The sequence below is a fragment of the Phocoena sinus genome, chromosome 2 (genome assembly GCF_008692025.1).
Source record: "Phocoena sinus isolate mPhoSin1 chromosome 2, mPhoSin1.pri, whole genome shotgun sequence".
Lineage (NCBI taxonomy): Eukaryota > Metazoa > Chordata > Mammalia > Artiodactyla > Phocoenidae > Phocoena > Phocoena sinus.
This window is the reverse complement of record NC_045764.1, coordinates 51,223,030-51,241,709: the sequence shown is the minus strand read 5'-3', so window position 1 is coordinate 51,241,709 and position 18,680 is coordinate 51,223,030. Positions and strand designations below refer to the sequence as shown.

Genomic DNA, 18,680 nt, shown 5'->3' with positions numbered 1-18,680 from the left:
CCCCACCCCTCCAGGCCCATTGGCCCCATAAAGAGGCTGTTCTGGAAATCCCAAAGTTGTTTTAAAAACCTTCTTCCATTCCTCTGCTTTATCAGGTGGCCCCCAACTGGCGGTCACGAACTTCATCTCTCCTTGTCCCCTTCCTACATCTTATCATTGAGGAATGGGGAATCTGTAGGACTACCACATGTAGACAGCTGAGGGGTTTTATGGGTCTCAGCACATCAGGTGGTTGTGGGCTCTGACACATCTCCAGGAGGGAAGTCTTCCAGCAACACCCCGTGGGGCAGGGCAACTGGAGAAGGACCCGAGAGAGAACACCCTCCTCGGAGATGCCTCTCCAACATGTTGCCTTCAGTAAACCTGCACAGGGCCCTAACTCAGGGCCAGGGACCCTGCTCGGTGTACACTTAAGATAAGCAAAACTGAAAAAAAAAAAAAAAAGATAAGCAAAACTGGATTAAGTCCCCGCCCCCCTATAGGGGCATAGTCCCGCCAACTGCCCTTGGTTTTCTCCTGGACACCTCAAACCTGATGGTTCCTAAGCTGCGATCTCTCCTCCCCCAAACTCCCCTCCCAGCCCACGTCCCCCTCAGTAAATAGCACCACCAGCTGTTGCATAGGTCGAGTTCAAAGCCCCTGAGTGTATGCATGGCCCCTTGTCCCCTCTCTTCCTCCTCCATCTCTGATAATGATGAGAACAGGGCACGCAGGGCCCTGTCCAGGTGCCAGGTTCCCTTCTAGACATTTGCACATAGTAAATCACCTAAATTTGTCATAAGGGAGAGGCGTCTTTTTTGTCCCCTTTGCACATGTTAAAAATTGAATCATATGGAGGTTAGGTAACTTGCTGCAGGTCACACAGCTGGGCAACGGCCGGTCAGGTTTGGACCCAGTAGCGAGGCTCCAGTGTCCTCTCGGACGATCAGCATCAGCCTCCCTGCTTCCCACATGATCCCCCCGGCCCCCAAATTCATTCTCCACAGAAAGCCAGAGACATCCACTTACCAGTAAAGCCAATTATACCTCTTCCAGCTTCAGCCCTTTTGTTCACTCCCCGCCGCACTTAGAATGAAATCCATGCTCTTCACCGTGGCCCCTGTATTAGTTTCCTGTGACTACCGTAATAAATTACCAGGACTTGGTGTCTTTTTTTTTTAATTTATTTTATTTTTTATTTATTTATTTTTCGCTGTGTTGTGTCTTCGTTTCTTTGCGTGGGCTTTCTCTAGTTGCGGTGAGTGGGGGCTACCCTTCATTGCGGTGGCTTCTCTTGTTGCAGAGCATGGGCTGTAAGCTCACGGGCTTCAGTAGTTGTGGCTCGCGGGCTGTAGAGAGCAGGCTCAGTAGTGTGGCGCACAGGCTTAGTTGCTCTGCGGCATGTGGGATCTTCCCAGACCAGGGATCAAACCTGTGTCCCCTGCGCTGGCAGGTGGATTCTTAACCACTGCACCACCAGGGAAGTCCCTTGGTGTCTTAAAACAATATAAATTTATCCTCTCACAGTTCTGGAAACCAGGAGTTTGAAGTCAAGGTGTCAGCAGAATTGATTCCTTCCTGAAACTCTGAAGGAGAATCCATTGCTCTCCTGTCCCCTTGCCCTTGGTGGCTGCCGGCCTTCTCTGCCCTATAGACTTACCACTCTAGCCTCTGCCCCTGCCTTCATATGGACGTCTTCTCTGTGCTTCTCCTCACCACCTCTTCTCTTCTCAGGACACTGGCCATTGGGTTTAGGGGCCACCCTAATCCAGGATGATCTCATCTCATAATTATGAGATCCCGATGATATCTAGCAAGACCCTTTTCCCAGTTAAGGTCACATTTGCAGGTTCTGGGTGGGTTTGTCTTTGCAGGGGAAGGCACCACCCTATTCAACCTACTGCACCTCCTTTCTGTTGTCAGACACAACGCCCCAACCTCCGGACCTGGGTCAGTGCTCCTTTCCCTCTTCCAGGCTTCCTTTGCCCTCTTTGTGTCTTCTCTTCAGACAGGTCTCCTCCCCTGACCACCCTGCCCGAGGTGGGTGCCTGCTCTACACGCTCTCTCTGCACCCTTTCCTAACGTTACAGGTATTATAGTGATTTATAATTACTCATATGCATTTGCTCACTTGTTTTCACTGTGTCCTCCCCCACTGACCTTTGAGCTGTTGGGCCCCATCCTCCTTCCATGCCCACAGCAGACCAGCCCTCTGTAATGTGTACTTGACCACCTGACTGTCTAGACGCATGCTTGCTGAGAAAAAGCGAACTTTCTGATCTTCCAGTGCTGCAAAACACACATCTAATATCGTCTTTCCTTAAAAAACACAAAGGTTATTGTGAATTATTATGCCAAGGAGGTGGGTCACCAGGTAGGCCCCTCCCCTTGCACCATCTAGCCTCACTGAGGCCCACAAACTGTGAACAGCCAGGAATGGGGTCCAGGTGCCCCTGGGCATGAGGGCCATCTTCACCTGTGCCTTCCCTGCCCCAGTGAGGCTGTGCTCACAGCTAGAGGTGCTCAGAGCCATCTCAAGAGCAAGCTCCAAACATAATCTGACTTTGTTTATTACAAGTGAGAGAAACAATATGTTTTTGCTCCTATAATAGTTACGCCTTGGTGGTCGGTCCAGTCTTTTGCAATAACAGTGTAGCTCCATTTCCTGTTCTGAAGCAACAGGCTCTTTTTCCCCTGTAGTTTTCTACAAGGTTTCTCACCTTCATGGAACCACCCAGGTGAACGGGAAGAGAAGGGGCTGGCCTTGTGGGGGCAGCTTTGCAGCAGTCCTGGTTCCTTCCCAGGGAGATGCAGGAGCAGAGAGGGTTTGCTGAAGTCCAGGCAGTAGTTGTCAGCCTGCTTTTGCAGAATGGCCTGAGGTGGTGATTGTTACAAAGCACAGCTGATGGAGGCCCCAAGCCAAGCTCTGACCAAAACAACATCCTCTCCCGGCTCACTCCTTAAATCACCAGGCTCACTGCCTTGAGATTTCCCAAGAATGTCCAAATCTCACTGCTATGTACATCTCCTACTTGGAACTCTCCCACCACCCTCTCCCCACCCCCTTCACTTTATATTCCTGGCACCTTTCCCATCTTCTGCAGCTGGTTTATTCACTGTCCAAAATACTGGCAAAAGAGTCCCCCCATTTTTTTCTCTAGTCTTGGTCTTTACAGCTATTGGAATTTTTATTTCTTGCCAACTAACATCAAGGCTTTGGGGACCATCCGTGTTTTTAATCCAGCTTCCTAAGCTTGTCCTTTCCTGACATAATTTGTGTCGCTGTCAGTGGGAGATTTTGCCAAAAGACTGCAATGCAGAGAGTTCATCTCTAATGTGAGTTCTGGTACCCCATCAGGAGGCTTGTGTTTGGGGGGTGGCTGGGGAGTAGGGTGGGGAGAAAAGGCTCCATTGATCTTGTGTGAAAAGCCAGCTCTGCACAGGAAGGATGGGGAGGTGAGTGGATCTTAGAAGCAGGAGTGCGTTAGGGTCACCACACAGCGTCCACACCCTGAGCATCAGGAAGGAAAGCAGCCCACCTCCTCCCAAGACCTTGGGGAGTGAAGTTATGTTCCTGTAATGGCTTTTTGCTTCCACAGGGAAGCACCCCCACAGGTATGCACCCCCATACGTGTGCTTTTAACGTATGAGGTACTCACAGGGATAGTTTTTAAAAATCACAGTTTTCTGCACTTGAGCCTAAGTTCTTGGTACTTTTCAGAGGAGGCCTTAACACTAGGACGGCGGCTGCCCTGCGGGGGCATTAGTAGCCCTGCAGCACTTTGATCCCGCGGCTGTGCCCTGCTTGCTCCTCGGAGCTCTTGGTGCAAGAACAGGAGGCAGAACCGCTGAAGTCACCCTGTCTCTGGGTGGTGAGCGGGTCTTAACCACTGTGGTGGCTTTATCTTCTGATCTACCTTCATTCAATAGAGCAGAGCAAAAAACCCAAAAGCGCTGCCACTCAGCTGCCTCTTGCTCTTCCTTCCACCTGAATGCTGCCTGTCATCCAGGGAAAGGGCAGACCTGCTGTCTGTGATGCTGATCATCTGAGCAGAACTTCGTGCTTCCCTGCACTGTGCTGGGTCTGCCTGGGGCCCTTGGGACCCACCTGGCAGGAGCCGGTCCTACCCAACAGGAGCTCAGAGGGACTCGGCTTTCTCTCAGAATTTTCTCTCCGCTTTCCGGGTTCTCCCCCCAGCCTCTCTACCTTATGCTTTTCCTTGTTTTATACATCTTTCTGATGGTGTAATGTGCAGAAAGGGCACCTACCCTTGAGTATGTGGCTCCCAGCACAGCACTGCTCATCACGGTGGAGCGCATGTGCTGGGCACGCGTGCAGGTGCGTGTTGGCTCCTGGTGCGTGTGTGACAGGGTGAGGGCCTGGTTTGCAGAGTGGCCATGCCATCCCCTTGCCCTGAGCAGCAGTAAGCTTCCACCTGCCCCCAGCCTCCCCAGTGCTCGGTGCTGTATGTCTTTTCCACTCTGACCATTCTGGTGGGTGTGTAGTGGTATCTTGTTGAGGTTGTCCTGTGCGTTTCTTTCATAAGCAGTGAGGCTGAGCATCTGATTGTGTCCGTAGTTGCCACTTGGATATCCTTTCCTGTGACCTGCCTGTTCCAGTCATTTGGGTTTATGTCTAAACTCCTACTGTTGCAAGAAGGGGGACCCCTTCCAGGGCCCAAGAGTGGGCTCTTGTCTAACACTCGGAAATGAATTATCCGAGGAATCACACATGTTGACAAAGCAAGAGACTTTATTGGGAAGGGGTGCCCAGGCGGAGAGCAGCAGGGTAAGAGAACCCAGGAGGACTGCTCTGCCACGTGGCTCGCAGTCTTGGGTTTTAGGGTGATGGGATTAGTTTCCGGGTTGTCTCTGGCCAATCATTCTGACTCAGGGTCCTTCCTGGTGGTACGTGCATTGCTCAGCCAAGATGGATTCCAGCGAGAAGGATTCTGGGAGGTTGGCAGGACATATGGAATGGCATCTCCTCTCTCCTTCTGACCTTTCCCGAATTCTTCTGGATGGCAGTAGCTTGTTAGTTCTACATCCCTTACCAGGACCTCGTGTTGTAAGATAACTCATGCAGGTGGTTACTGTGGTGCCTGACCGGCGCAGGCACTGGTTTCTGGTTTCTGGTTTCTGACAGTGGTTCTGACACTGGTTTCTGACAGTGGTTCCCCTAACTGTAATTTGTTCATATTAAGAAAGTCCTGATAGAGTACAAATAGAAATTGGGGATTGATATTGGAGAAGCATCTTGAAAATCCATCACACCCCCCATGCCTGTCTCAGTGGGTGAGGCTGGCATTCCTCGCCTCACAGGAGCCAGTGGATAGCCCCCATCCCTAACCTGCTCCTGCTGCAACCAGGAGCACTTGTGAGTCACACTGTCTTATCTCCACCACTCACTTCCCCGCTGTGCGTCATTTAACATATTGGAGCTTTGGTTTCCTCATCTGAAGGATGCAGTGAGGATCCCCCTTCTGATTCTTTGTGCCGACTTAATGAGGTAACGGTTATGGAGAGCAGGCAGAGTGTAAGCCCTCTGGGCATATTAGTGTATGATCACTGTTAATGTGAAAGTGCCTCTGTTCTTACCTATGTCCTCAAGGATGAGATTTCAATATGCTGCCACCTCCCCTTGCATTTCCAAGGGTCCTCATGGAGCCTTGGAGCCCTTCCAGCCATTGTGGGAAAGGCTGAGCATCGGTCATGGACCTACATCTAGCTCTCAGAAACAGACGACTCTATTCTACCACCAATCCTATTATGGTAACCATCCTTCATTTTAGCCATGTCAAGCTTGGTTTCTGTTATTTTGGCCTTCTAGGTGCTTTGTATTTTATCCACACTGTATGACTCAGGGTAAGTGAGAACCCCAGCCCTCTGCTCCTCAGACTTTGGGAGGGTGATCTCTCCTGCCTGTGTTTGCAGCCCCAACACAGCATCTCCTGAAGGCCCTGTGTCCATACAACTCAAGCTTGGTCCACTCACCTAGCGTGGGTTCCTTGGTAAAGCTGGCCTCTCCTCCAAGTCTTCCCCCAGAACTTCTGTTCATAAGCTACTTATGGACCTTCCTGTCAGACATGCCTTCCTCCTGCAAAGATTCTCTTCCGTCTTCTTTATGGCATGTATAGGGGGCCTCTTTCTGTGGTCTCAGCACCAGTGTATACCCAGGAGGCCCTCACTGGTGTCATGGTAACACTCAGATGGCCTATGTTATTGACACCATCTTAAGGAGTGAGTGAGCTGAGTGCAGGGTCCTGCCACAGATCAACATATTGAAACTGGGATGATTTGGATAGAAAATCATGCTGCTTGTGGATTGCTTCTCCCTTTTCCCATGTTGTTCAAAATAGTGACCCAAAGGAAAACTAGAAAAATCAACTCTTTTGTCTTTTTTTTGAGCAGGGAAAGTTTAATGTAAAAAAGCATTAGCTATAACAGGTGATTGTAGTATTGGGGAATTAGCTGCTAAGATGTAAAGAACTCTAGAGACACAGGAAGAGCAGATCCAGGAAGCAGCCCCTATCTTCAGGTCTGAGGCAGGGCACCCAAGGAAGGAACAAATATGGATGAGGGTGCCCCCCTCGCACACACACCCAGGGCTGAAATTCCTTGGACTTGTGGGAGAGGATACAACCAGGGCCCACTGGATGAGGGAGACATTTGCAGAGGTGCTGCACTGGTGGAAATCTTTGGGAAGTCACACTTAGTGGTGTCAGGGAAAACCGTCCAAAGGAGAAACTGCATGTGAGACCAGGCTGAGAATTTTCCCAAAGTGTTGGTGTGCTCAGAAGCTGCCCTCGGAAGCTGCCTAGAGGGAGGCGGCATGCATCACAGGCCACAGGAGCCTACAGGGAGAAGTCACATATCAGAACCAGAGACAAAGCCTGTCCCTCCTCTAGGGTCTCTCTAATAGCTGGTTCTGATAAAGCTTAGCATCATGCTGCTTGACTGGAGAGCTTTAATTCTTCATATGGCTTCAAGTTACCATCTAGTGTCCTTTCATTTGAACTTGAAGCATTTCTTTTAGGGCAGGTCTGATGGTAAAAAACTTCCTCAACTTTTGCTTATCTGGGAATATCTTATTTTCTCCCTCACTTTTGAATGACAGTTTTGGCTGGGTATAGAACTCCTAGTTGATAGATTTTTTTTTTTTCTTTGAGAACTTTGAATGTATCAACCCACTGACTTCTGGCCTCCAGGGTTTCTGATTAGAAATAGGCTTGTAGTTTACTGAGGATCTCTTGTCTGTGATGTGTTGCTTCTCTCTTGCTGCTTTCAAGATTCTCTCTTTGTCCTTTGACAGTTTAATTATAGTGCATCTCAGTGAATTTATCCTATTTGAATTGTAGATTCATGTCTTTCTTCAAATTCAGGAAGTTTTAAGCCATCATTTCTTCAAATAATCTCTCTGCTCCTTTTTCCTCCTTCTGAGACTCCCATAATATGTATCTTAGTCCCCTTACTGGTTTCCCACAGATCCCCTCTGCTTACTTTTCTTTATTCTTTTTTCTTTTCATTCCCCAGACTCAATATTTCAATTCATAGGACAAATTCATAGAACAAATATATATTCCTGATTTTTGTTTCTGCCTTCTCAAATCTGCTTTTGAACTCAACTGGTAAATTTTTCACTTCAGTTATTGTACTTCTCAACTTCAGAGGTTTTTTTCCTGTTTATAATTTCTATCTCTTTATTGATATTCTCACTTTTTCATGTATCATTTTCCTGTCTTTGTCTACGTCTTCCTTTAGCACTTTGAGCATCTTAAAGACTGTTGTTTTATAGTTTTTGTCTAGTAAGCCCAACCTCTGGGCTTCCTTCAGTTTCTACCAGTGTATTTTGTTCCTTTGAATGGGCCATACTTTCCTGTTTCTTTATATGCCTTGTGATTGTTTTGTTGAAAACTGGACATTTGAATCTTACAATGTACCTCTGGAAATCAGCTTCTCCTCCTTCTTCCCGGATTTACCGTTTCTTTGCTACTGAAAAATTTCTCTGTGTTGGGGATCAAACTGAAGAAGTGTAAGGTCTTCTCTGGCCTTTTCTGAGCCTTCATCTCTTCTTGGGAAAACCTAGTGGCTTTCTAAATTTTCCCATATATGCAGTTGCTTCTGAATAACCTAATCCTTAAATATCTGGCTCCTAAAAGGAGAAAAAGAATTTTTTTAAATGTATTGCTCACTGAAATTCCCTGGTAGGGGCTGCAGCTGGTAGGGATTGCAGCAGTGGTGGCCAGCCCTTATGCCCATACCTCAGAAATCAAAAGCAGCACTGAGCAATCAGAACACAGAACTCTGATATTTGGAGGACAAGGTCCTTATTGTCCACCCTGGCTCCAGCAAGCCACACCAGGAATGTAGGCACAGCTACCTGCCATGGGGCTGGGACATGGTGTACAGATAGCTACTACCACACTCAAGATTGAAATTGACCAAAATTAGCCGCAGCTTACCAGCCAAGCTTTCTCCTGGAGGCTACAAGCTTTCGGATAGACTCCAGAGTTTCAAAATAGTTACTTCAGGCAGTTTTTGCCAATACAGTTTTGGTACAGGTGGAGAGATTCTTGGTGCTTCCTACTCCACCATTTTCCCTGACATCACTTTGTCTTTTGATCCTTTTAAGATAAATTCTGATAATATAGTTCAATTCAGTCTAACTACTGTTTATTAAAGACCAGCCTGTGTAGGATTCTCTGCTTGAGGATGCAGAGGAATAAGAGGAAAACAGGAACTCAGCTGACTATTTCACAAGGTGATGATAAGCAGCATAGCAGAGACCCAAGCAGGGTCAGGAGAGGTTCCAGGTAGGAAAGAAAAATAGGCTACAGGATGGAGGTATCCTTAAGGATGGGCAGAGAGTTAGGGATCAGGGAGTGGGGAAGATGGGGCAGTGAGCCAGATGGGGGCTGAAAGGAGACTTGCCTGTGGGAGAAGATTGGACATGGAGAAGGAAGAGGATAAGTTCAGGAGGGAAGCATCCTGAGGCACGTGTGGTATCTCATGGGCTGCCCCCTCTCAGGCGTACTTTCTGCTGGATCCAGGAGTTCTCTTATGTCACATCTAATCCACTCTCCACCTACCTGCTGTGAGGCATAAAGGTAGTAGGTACATGAGGGTCAGTCAGACGTAAATCTGGAAAACTCAATTGATGGAGGAAATTAAAAAGAAAACTAAAACAAAGCTTGATGACAATTCAGGAAGTTAATTACATGACATGTGCAAATCTCAGTCCATACCCTAAGGTGTGTAGGAAATGTAGCTTCCTTTATGTTTTTAGCAACAACCTACTTTGTAGTTTTGCACTCCATTCTAGTCCATGTTGGATTCCTGATCACTTCAGGAGTTTTTGCCCCATTTTCCCTGAGTCCGCATCTAAGTTCGGTTGAGGATGCATCTGGTTATTGTGATGTCTGTTCTATTCATCTCCTAGGGCTGCTGTAACAACCCTCTGACTGGTGGCTTAAACAACAGATTTATTCTCCCAGTTCTGGAGGCTAGAAGTCCAAAATCAAGGTTTGGAAGGGTTGGCTCCTTCTGAGGGCTGTAAGGGAGAATCTGGTGGTTTACTGGCAATCTTTGGCATTCCTTAGAGTGTAGAATCATCACCCTGATCTCTGTCTTCATCTTCACATGGCGTTCTCCCTGTGGGTGTCTGTCTCCAGATTTCCCCCTTTTATAATAACACCATTCACACTGAATTAGGAGCTCACCCTACTGTAGTATGGCCTCATCTTAACTAATTACATCTGCAGTGGTCCTATTTCCAAGTAAGGTCACAGTCTGATGCTCTGGAGGTTAGGACTTCAGCATATGAATTTTAGAAAGGACATAATTCAACCCACAACTTCTTACCATAGAGCATCTCTGCCTCACCCATTTCTTTTCTGGTCCCAGCCATGGGATGTGCAACTCGCCTGTTGCAGAAAAGATGTCCCTCCTGCTGGTCCACATGGTTCATCAGGGCCAGCCCCTCTCTGTTCCTTCTGCGCCATGGTTTGTGGCACAGAAATACATTCATCTACCCACACTTGGCACTTGGGCCTGGGGCTCTTGGGGAGGTGGTCTGAGGCTCCACCTATCCGAGCATGCCATGCAGTAGTTTCCCTGAGCTCTAGCTGCCTCCCTGGTACTATGGGCAGGCAAGCGAACAAAGGATCCCTCTCTTCTCAGATGTCTTAGAGAGGTTTTGCTGTTCCCTAACTTTGAGATCAAAACTCAGAACCCTCTGTGGAGCCCCTAGTGTATGTAATCTCTCAAGGCTGCCTCCACTCCCAGGTAGGAGAGGTGTTTGTTGTCTGGGGTGTCTGAGGTGGGCATGGAGGTATGAGCGGTGCCTTTCCTCCTACTCCAGATGTTTCCTTGAACACATTTATGTAGACCAGGGGCTGGCAAGCTATGGCCCATGGGTCAAATCTGGCCCACCACTGGTTTTGTAAATAAAGTTTGATTGGCACATAGCCACACCCTTTTGTTTACACATTGTCTTTTGTTGCTTTTGGCCAGCAGTGGCAGAATTGAGTAGTTTCAACAGAGACTGCGTGGCCCACAAAGCCAAAAAAATTGACTGTCTGGCCCTTTGCAGAGAAAGTTTGTGGATTCCTGGTGTAGATTATTGTGACACAAAAGCCTAAAGACTTTTGCCGCCTTCTGCTGTCATATCTCTTCCATAAGGCAATCATCATAGGGTGGTCATACTGTCTGAACACAAGAGATGGCAGAGAGAGGAAAGGAAATATTCAAAATGAAATAGTTAGTGTATCAAAAATGTCACCTTGCTAACAGGTGTGTACAGTTTGTGAAAAGTCATTGAGTGGAGCAGGTGTGATTTGTGCTGAATTTCAATAAAAATGTGCCAGGGGAATGGTGCGAGGGGGTGGGGACAGTCTTACTCCATCGTGATGCTCTTGGCATCGTGGAGGTGAAGGGTACCATTGAGGTTGCCCAGGTCAGAGTCCTAAGAGGACATCCAGGGCCTCGTGGAAGAGCCGGGCAGAGACAGCGTCAGCCAGCTAGGCCAGGGTCCTGCTGCTCCTCCTTAGTGCCCCTCCCATGTGCAGACATGGCCAGAGAACACAACTGGGTCTCCAGCACTGGTTAAAGCCCCAGACTAAGCACAGAGCATCTAGGACCCAAGACCACAGCATGGAGCACGTGTGGTCTCATGCTTGCTAGGTAAAGGGTGCAAAACTGGGATCTGGCTGGTCTCTACCCAAAGCCCATGAACAAGTGAATTAGTCATTCTTATTCTTTTCATTACAGAGTAAATGAGAGCTATTTATTTACCCATCCTGAAACTTAGTGACCTCTGGAGTATAGCTAGGAGCCATTTAAAGGTCTTCATTTTGTAGGAGACAAAAAAATCAAAAAACCCACACACACCAAAAATTCCCCTTGGGGTTTTCAGTGTTACAGATGGTCAAGTTTTAAGTTCAGATGAAAGACACAATTTGTGCATCTTGGTGAACTGATTGATCCTCACTGTATTCTAATTCCAGATGACCCTGATTTACAGTTCTTGGATGCATTTTTCTGATGGCTCACTTAACATGTCATCATCGTGGGCCTGGGATTTCTGAGAGATGGTGTGTAAGAGGAGAGGGGGATTGCTTTGGAAACTTCGCCTGCCCCTTCCCCCTCCGGAAAGAGAGGCCGAACCCCAAGCACCCCTGCTATTTCCGCAGCCTGTCTGGTTAACGCAGACCACTATCTTCCTTCTAGCCCGGGGCCTGGAGGCACGCACTGCCTGGGCGCCAGCGTGGAGCACGCGGTCTGTGAGAACTTGCCCTGCCCCAAGGGCCTGCCCAGCTTCCGTGACCAGCAGTGCCAGATGCATGACCGGCTGAGCAGCAAGAAGAAGGGCCTGCTGACAGCAGTGGTGGTTGACGGTAAAGGCATATGGCGCATCCTTTCAGAGCGGCCTCCCTCCCCCGCTCCCCAAGACCATAAACACCTCCTAGGAAAACCCACAGGGCATCCCCACCCCCACAATCCACCCAAGAGGACACTCCAGTCCTGCCCAGCTCAGCCGTGGACCCACAGGGAGTTGAACTTGGATGACCCAGCTCAGTGAGATTTCCCAAAAGCAGCTGTGAGGCAGGCAGTGGACCAGATACCTCCTGCCCACCCCCTACCCCCGTTCTGTTCATAGCAAGGTGGGTGCGCTGGCAGCCTGCCATCTAATACCCTGTGGTGCCGGGCCCAGGCCAGCGTTGAGGAGAGCGAGGCTCTGCAGGAGCAGGACAGCGGGTTTGTGTGTCTGCTGTTTCTCTTTCCAGTGGTGACGCTTTCTTGCATTTCTTTTCTTGGTTCATCTTGGGTTGGCTCTTACTCCTTGACTGGAGTGTTTGGGTAAAGTTGTTTTTTTTTTTTAACTTAGGTAACATTGGTTTATAACATTATGTAAATTTCATGTGTACAACACTATATTTTTCACTTGTGTATACACTACAGTGTGCTCCCCACCAGCAGTTAAGTTTCCATCCATCACCATACAGTTGACTCTCTTTACCCTCCCCCTACCCCCCTTCCCCTCTGGTAACCACTACTCTGTTTATTGTATCTATGTGTTTGTATTTGTTTTGTTCCAGGACAGTTTACAATTTGGGGAAGATGATAATAAGCACAGGTCACATTTTCTTTCCCAGAGTTTTCTCCCAAATCAAGAGACTCTGCCCACTGGACATTACAAGCATTTCCAGTGGCAGATAAAATTCGAGGTGGGGTATCAGGTCTATAGGATATGTGATGTTTGTTTATTGTCCATAAGGATCTCCCAGGGCCTAGTTCAGGGTTTTTTATGCTTAAAATTCTGTTCATCTTCAGGAAACAAGAGTGTGTTATAATGATGACAACATGGTCCTATTTATAGAGCATATCATGTGCCAGGCTCAAGTTAGCTCTACTTATATCATCTCATTAAATATGCAAAACCACCCATGCAGAAGGTGAGAGGTTACAGGTTACGTGACACGTCTAAGCTGCTGCATGAGGAGCAGGGAAGGAACTGAGCTCAGTTCCGGAGGAGCTGACTCAGAAGATAACCAGCTGGCTTCCAGTAAGACAGAAAGATTTCACGAGTGCTGAGTGAGGATGCTTCAATAAGAACTCAAGCAACTGGGCCTGATTTTTACACAGCCTCTGAAGTATTTTGCAGGAGGCAGAATACTTTGCAGGAGAATGAGGTTCCTGTGCCAGGACTTAGGTTTCTTCCCTGTGATCTGAAGAACCTCTGAAATATACACTCTGTTACAAGCTCAAGCGTGCATAACTATGAGGGGGGTAGACCCAGGCAGCACAGGGAATAATGGCCTCAGATCCGCAGCTTTTAACCCAACAACCTGACCCATCACCTTCAAACTGACGTGGGATGTTCTAAACCAGAGCAGAGAATACCAGCCCACCCAGCCGCGGGCTCATTTTAAAGCATCGCGGAGCTCCCCCAGATGTTTTCCTTTTTTACAAAGACCACTACCTCTGGGAGCTGTGTGATTATAGCCACCCTGTTGCCTAACCAGCAGATTTCCAGGGAGATGGAGCCTTCACACCCTCGGCTTTCCCTGCAGACTAGGGAGAGGGAGACCCGTGCTCCCAAACAGGGGACAGGCAGCTGGAGGCTGGGGCTCACAAAAGAGTCTTGTGGCTCTGCCTGGGCATTCATCTGATGCAGGCAGACATTTGAGGCTTCTAGACGTCCCAGGCGCACTCAGACCCCTAATCGGAAGGAAGATAGTGCTGGCAGGGGCTGCCGTGTTTGCAGCGCAGTGGCAGGTTTTCATGAGAAGCAGCTTCATTTCCAAACCTTCAACCATCCCCAGACTACCAGATAAGGATGGTTTAGGTCCCCTGTCTGTCCTCTCCCATGTCTTGGGAGCAAGAAGAGATCAGGTCTAAGACGGACTCACCCACTCTCATTTCCTCTCTGCCATGTGCAAGGCCTTGTTATTCTTTCCTTGGTCTCTTGCTCCAGTTTTCAGTTTTCCTGCCTCATTTATTCAATGCAGAAATCCCACTGAAATGTCTGTTTTTCCACAGATTTCTCCAAGTCCAGATTAAACTTCTATTTTACTTCTAACCACTTTTGGATCACTGAGCTCCTTGGTTCCTTATCATTACAGAGGCTGAGGCTGATGTCTGCCCAGATCCCCCTTACAGGAAGCCTCCAAGTACAGCTATTTGGGGAAGCTCATTGTGTTCAGAATGTGTTTTTACCCACTAACTTTTTGTTTCTGCCAAAGCAATAAATAATTACAGCCAGAGTGCCACCACCTTTGATCTGAAAAGTGGAACCCTACTTGATAAGGACAGTAAGCACTCTGCCTTTGAAGGAGAGACCCCAAGTACAGGGCTTTGCAAGGGTAGCTTGACACATCCCCCTCTGGGGTGGAATTGTCATGACTTCTTGCATATTTGGTTTCATTTCCTTCTCAAATATAAACAGAAGCCAGCGGTTTTTTTGTTTTATTTTGTTTTGTTTTAAGGAGCGTTTCATGAGGATAAAAACAAAATAATAAATGCCCAATTCAGAAGGTAGGGGGAGAATAGAGATTATAAGTGTTCCTCTCACAACTCGGTTTGTAAAAGGCACAATTCTAGCTCAGCCATGAGAGGAACGATTCCTGTGGTTGGGCTCTGGGCTCTTCTGAAGCCCATTATGACTGCCCTATTCATAGCGTTGCTATCGCTGTGGAATTCTTTGGCGAGTGACGCACAGTTCAAGAAAGGGGAAGCTATATTTTTTTCTTTTTCCTCTTATTGAAAAAAAAAAAAAAGGGAATTCTTGCAGAGGTAGATTTTCCAAGGGAGGGCTCAGGACCACAAATTCATACCACCTCCAAAAGAAGACAAAGACTTTCCTTAGAAAATATTTCTAAGTGGAAAAGCCTTTAGACAGAAACCCATTGAGATGGCCTGTTGCCAAACCCACCCCCTTTCTGCTTTCCCTGTGGAATCTCATTTAAGTGGAAGCCTTCAAGAGTTTAGTCCTCCCCGCCCAGGCCAGCAGGCCACGTGCCCATTGAAGTGTCAGAGGCCTTGGCAAAGGCTGTGTCTGGACGTGGAGGTGCTTTCCCAGCTCCCTCTCCCAGCTGCCTCTCCCCGACGTGGTGGAACCCCCTCTGGGTCTGAGCCTCCCAAGGGATGGAAGGTCTGATGGTCAGGGCTCTCTGACTCCAGCTTGACCACTCCGGCTAGAGCTGCTTAATGAAAAAGAGAGTGGTTGCGAAGATGCAGGGTATCTCACAGGTCCCCAGGGCCGGGATGAAAGTCTGGGGCCAGGGCCTCTGAAGATGTCAGGACCTTCTCTCCGTGTTCACCACAGCCTGCGTTTGTGACCCATTTCTTCCTGCTCCTGCTACAGACTGGCTTTCTCACAACTTGTCCGCATACAGGCTGATGGGCAGCCCATTGCACCTTTTATGAAGTCTTCATCCTGTATTCAAATCCTTTGGGGCCAGATGTGGTTGGGAGTCCAGAGCATTTTAGGTGTTAGAAAAATAACAACATGCATCAAATATATATTATTTAATATCCCAGTGGGGTCCTGGGAAGCACCCCACAGTCAGACACACAGACATCTCTACCAGGCAACCCATGAACAGTCTCTAAGTGGGATACTGAGTACTACCAACAGTCTCATGTCAGTCAAGGCTAATTTTGCTGCCTAATGTGTCTGCCAAATATGTTTTAAAAAAAATGCTTGCAGTTTTCAGAGCTTTTGAATTTCTGAATTGTGGATGAGGGAGTGTAGACTTCTTAGAGATCCCTCATCAACCATGAGCAGACAGAACCTCTCTATCTAATTTCAGTGCTGATTTCCCAGAAGAGAGAGACTGATTGGTCCAGCTGTGGTCAGGTGGCCATTCTTGGTCCAATCAACTGAGGCCCCATGAGGCCTGCCTATGAGGTTGTGGTGGGGAGGAAGACTCTGATTGGACCAGCCACAGTCATGTGGCCACTGCTGGTCCAATCAGCTGAGGCCTGGCTATGGGGTCATGGTAAGCAGCTTTGTGGGTAGGGAGCTGAGCAGCCTCCTCAGCGTGTATACCCCACAGAGGGCCAGGAAGGGCTGGGGTGAGCACCTGTGATGACCTCAACCTTCGTGTCTCCACCTTAGTAAGAGTTTGTAACCACTGGCAGAGAAAGAACAAGAGCACTAAGAGCCACAAGTATTGTCTGCACCATCCTCATCCTGGAGCACAGCGGGGGAGCCCTCCAAGCCCCCACCAAGCAGATGTGGTGGTGTGGCTCTTAAGACCCCAAGTCCATCTCACATGCCCTGTCTGTGGCTTCCCCATCCAAGTGTAAGTCCTGACGACAAGTGAACCAGTGAGAAGCTGGGACCCACCCCAAGCAGTCAGCCTCAATCCGAATTTAATCTCAGCACATATCAGCCAGGCAAGAGGGATGTTCCAAGCTTCTTTCCTTAGAGTGTATGGTTGTATAACTTTTAAGAAGATTTGACCTCCTTCTATACAACTGTGGATGTAGGAGTGTTGACACTGCCCAAAGCTGAAATCCAGCACCTCATGTCATTTATCAGGAGATTAATTGCCCACCCAGGGCAGCTTGGAGGAGAATATTCAGAGAATTTCGAGAGGTTCTGAGCTGCCTCGAGTTTTATAAAGTTTATCCTGAGTTGCTTTGGGACATAGTGCTACACGTTCCTAGAGGTGTGAGGTGCCCTGAATTCTGAGCAGAATCCTCAGAAAAGGAGATGGACAAATGGAGGGAGTTCCAGCTGAGCAGAGGAAGGAAGTATTACCTCTGGACTCTGTTGTGGGGCCTGGGGCTCCCAGACTACTGTAGCCACAGGGGATGGTATCTGCAGGTGGGAAAGTGGAATACAGGTGGAGTTGAGTGTACCTTGTTGCCTGGGGTCATGGTCAGAATCCCCTCCATCTGAGGTTGGGACCACCTGCTTTGCAGAGTCTCTACTTTCCTGATGTTCACACCAAAGAGCCCAGAAAGGGATCTTCATCCTTTTCAAGTCTGGTCTTTCTAACTTACCTCAAAAGAGCCTCTACTTTTCTACCCAAATCCCATTTTCATCTCTGCCTAAATCAGAGTATACACTCATAAACATTCATAAAACTGGCGGTTTGTTTTCAGCAGCACCATTTTGCCCCCTTGGTATCTTTGACCCCCAGAGTTCTCCATTCAGAAAGAAAACAGTGATGGTGGAAAGAAACCAGGATGGGACGAAGAGGCCAGGGTCTGGCTCTGCCAACTGAGGGACTCTGGGCAGCCATGCACGTTCTCTGAGCCTGTGTGCTCGTCTGTAAGATAGAATGATGACAGCACCCACCTGAAATGCGTAGACACTACTTAGCATGCTGCATGGCACCATCATCATTACTACTGCTACTGAATGAATCTCCTCAAAGCTCAGTGACTCCAGATATTGAGGCAGCACTTCAGTTTAAATGTAGTCCATAGTTGTGGAACTGCTTTTTCCAAGGGATCCATCCTTACAGTGAAACACTAGAGGAAGCCCAGTATGTGGAGAAGGTATATCCATTCAAGATGGGGGCTGTGTGCTGCCTCTGTCTCAGTGGCTCTCTGAGATGCTCAAAGGAAACCTCAGGGTCCTAAAGAGCACCTCCAAAATCTTGTCAAGTTAGCCTCCCAGAACCTGATCTCAGTTTACATTTCAGTCTCCCACAGTTCTCCTTTCACTGGCTACCATCTTGGGTTATTCCATCTAAATGGAGGGACAACTGCCCCCAGCTTGCCAGCTGGAGAAATGGATCATTCCTTCTAGTATTGTCCTCTTGTCCTTCTTGTTTTTGTCAATGTTTTGTCATTCCTTCTTGTCCTCTGACAGCTCAGATCAGACCCATGAGGCTTTTCACAGTCTGCCTCATTGGGGATTTGCTGTGTACTTGTCTATAAGACCACCAGGGCCTTGAAAGGCATGCATGACTCATCTTTCTTTCCCAAGCAGTGCCAAAAGAGTGCCTTGTGTGAGAGAGGGGCTCCATCCATGTTTGTTAAATGAATAAACAAATCATTGTTACTTTGCTTACCTGGGAATCTACCCTTCACAGCAGATTTTTCCCTCCACCGCTAACTGGAACAGCCAAGTTGAACATCTCCACTGTGCCCCTGTAGCTTCTTTCTAGTGTTCTAAGACAAGACTTATTTTGTTGATCATGTTGATCAGCAGCGCTCCATGGGAGAGGAGCTCTATGGAAAGCTGTTGACCACAGTGGCAGTTTAGTGAATGTCCCCCTATCACAAAAGCTCCAGAACCTGGATAAGACAACATGTCTGCTCTGACAAGAACTCTCCAGCTAGGATGCCATGGTCTACTGAGACCAAGTCAGCTCTAGAAGCCTTTTTTTTTTTCACCCCTGCCCTTGCTCACCTGAGACCACCAGAAGGATCCACTGGGGAAGTTTCATGGTGGAGACAAAGGGCCTTGCAGAGACAGCACAAAGATGTTGGTGTTTCTCTCTCTGGAAGTTCCTTTGCAAATTAATTGTATAAACCACATTAGAATTAGGTGACTGAGAGAAAGAGAGAAAAGGTGCATTTATCTTTCTCAATTGTGTACAAAAGAACAAAATCCATTCATTTATTAAAAAATAAATAATCCTGAAGCTTTCCTACAAAGATCAATTACAAGGCAAGGAAGTCCCCTTTCACCACTACTTTTTCAACATCATACTGGAAGTCCTAGTTAATGCAATAAG

At 47.9% G+C, this 18,680-nt stretch overlaps 1 protein-coding gene across 1 annotated transcript in view; it reads left to right on the top strand.

The window, feature by feature from the left end:
- The window catches only part of ADAMTS17 (ADAM metallopeptidase with thrombospondin type 1 motif 17), a 351,240-nt gene that overhangs the window by 221,472 nt on the left and 111,088 nt on the right, over nucleotides 1-18,680 (top strand). Inside the window, 1 exon segment of the mRNA XM_032623836.1 lies at nucleotides 11,707-11,873. Coding sequence (XP_032479727.1) covers nucleotides 11,707-11,873 — 167 coding nt within the window.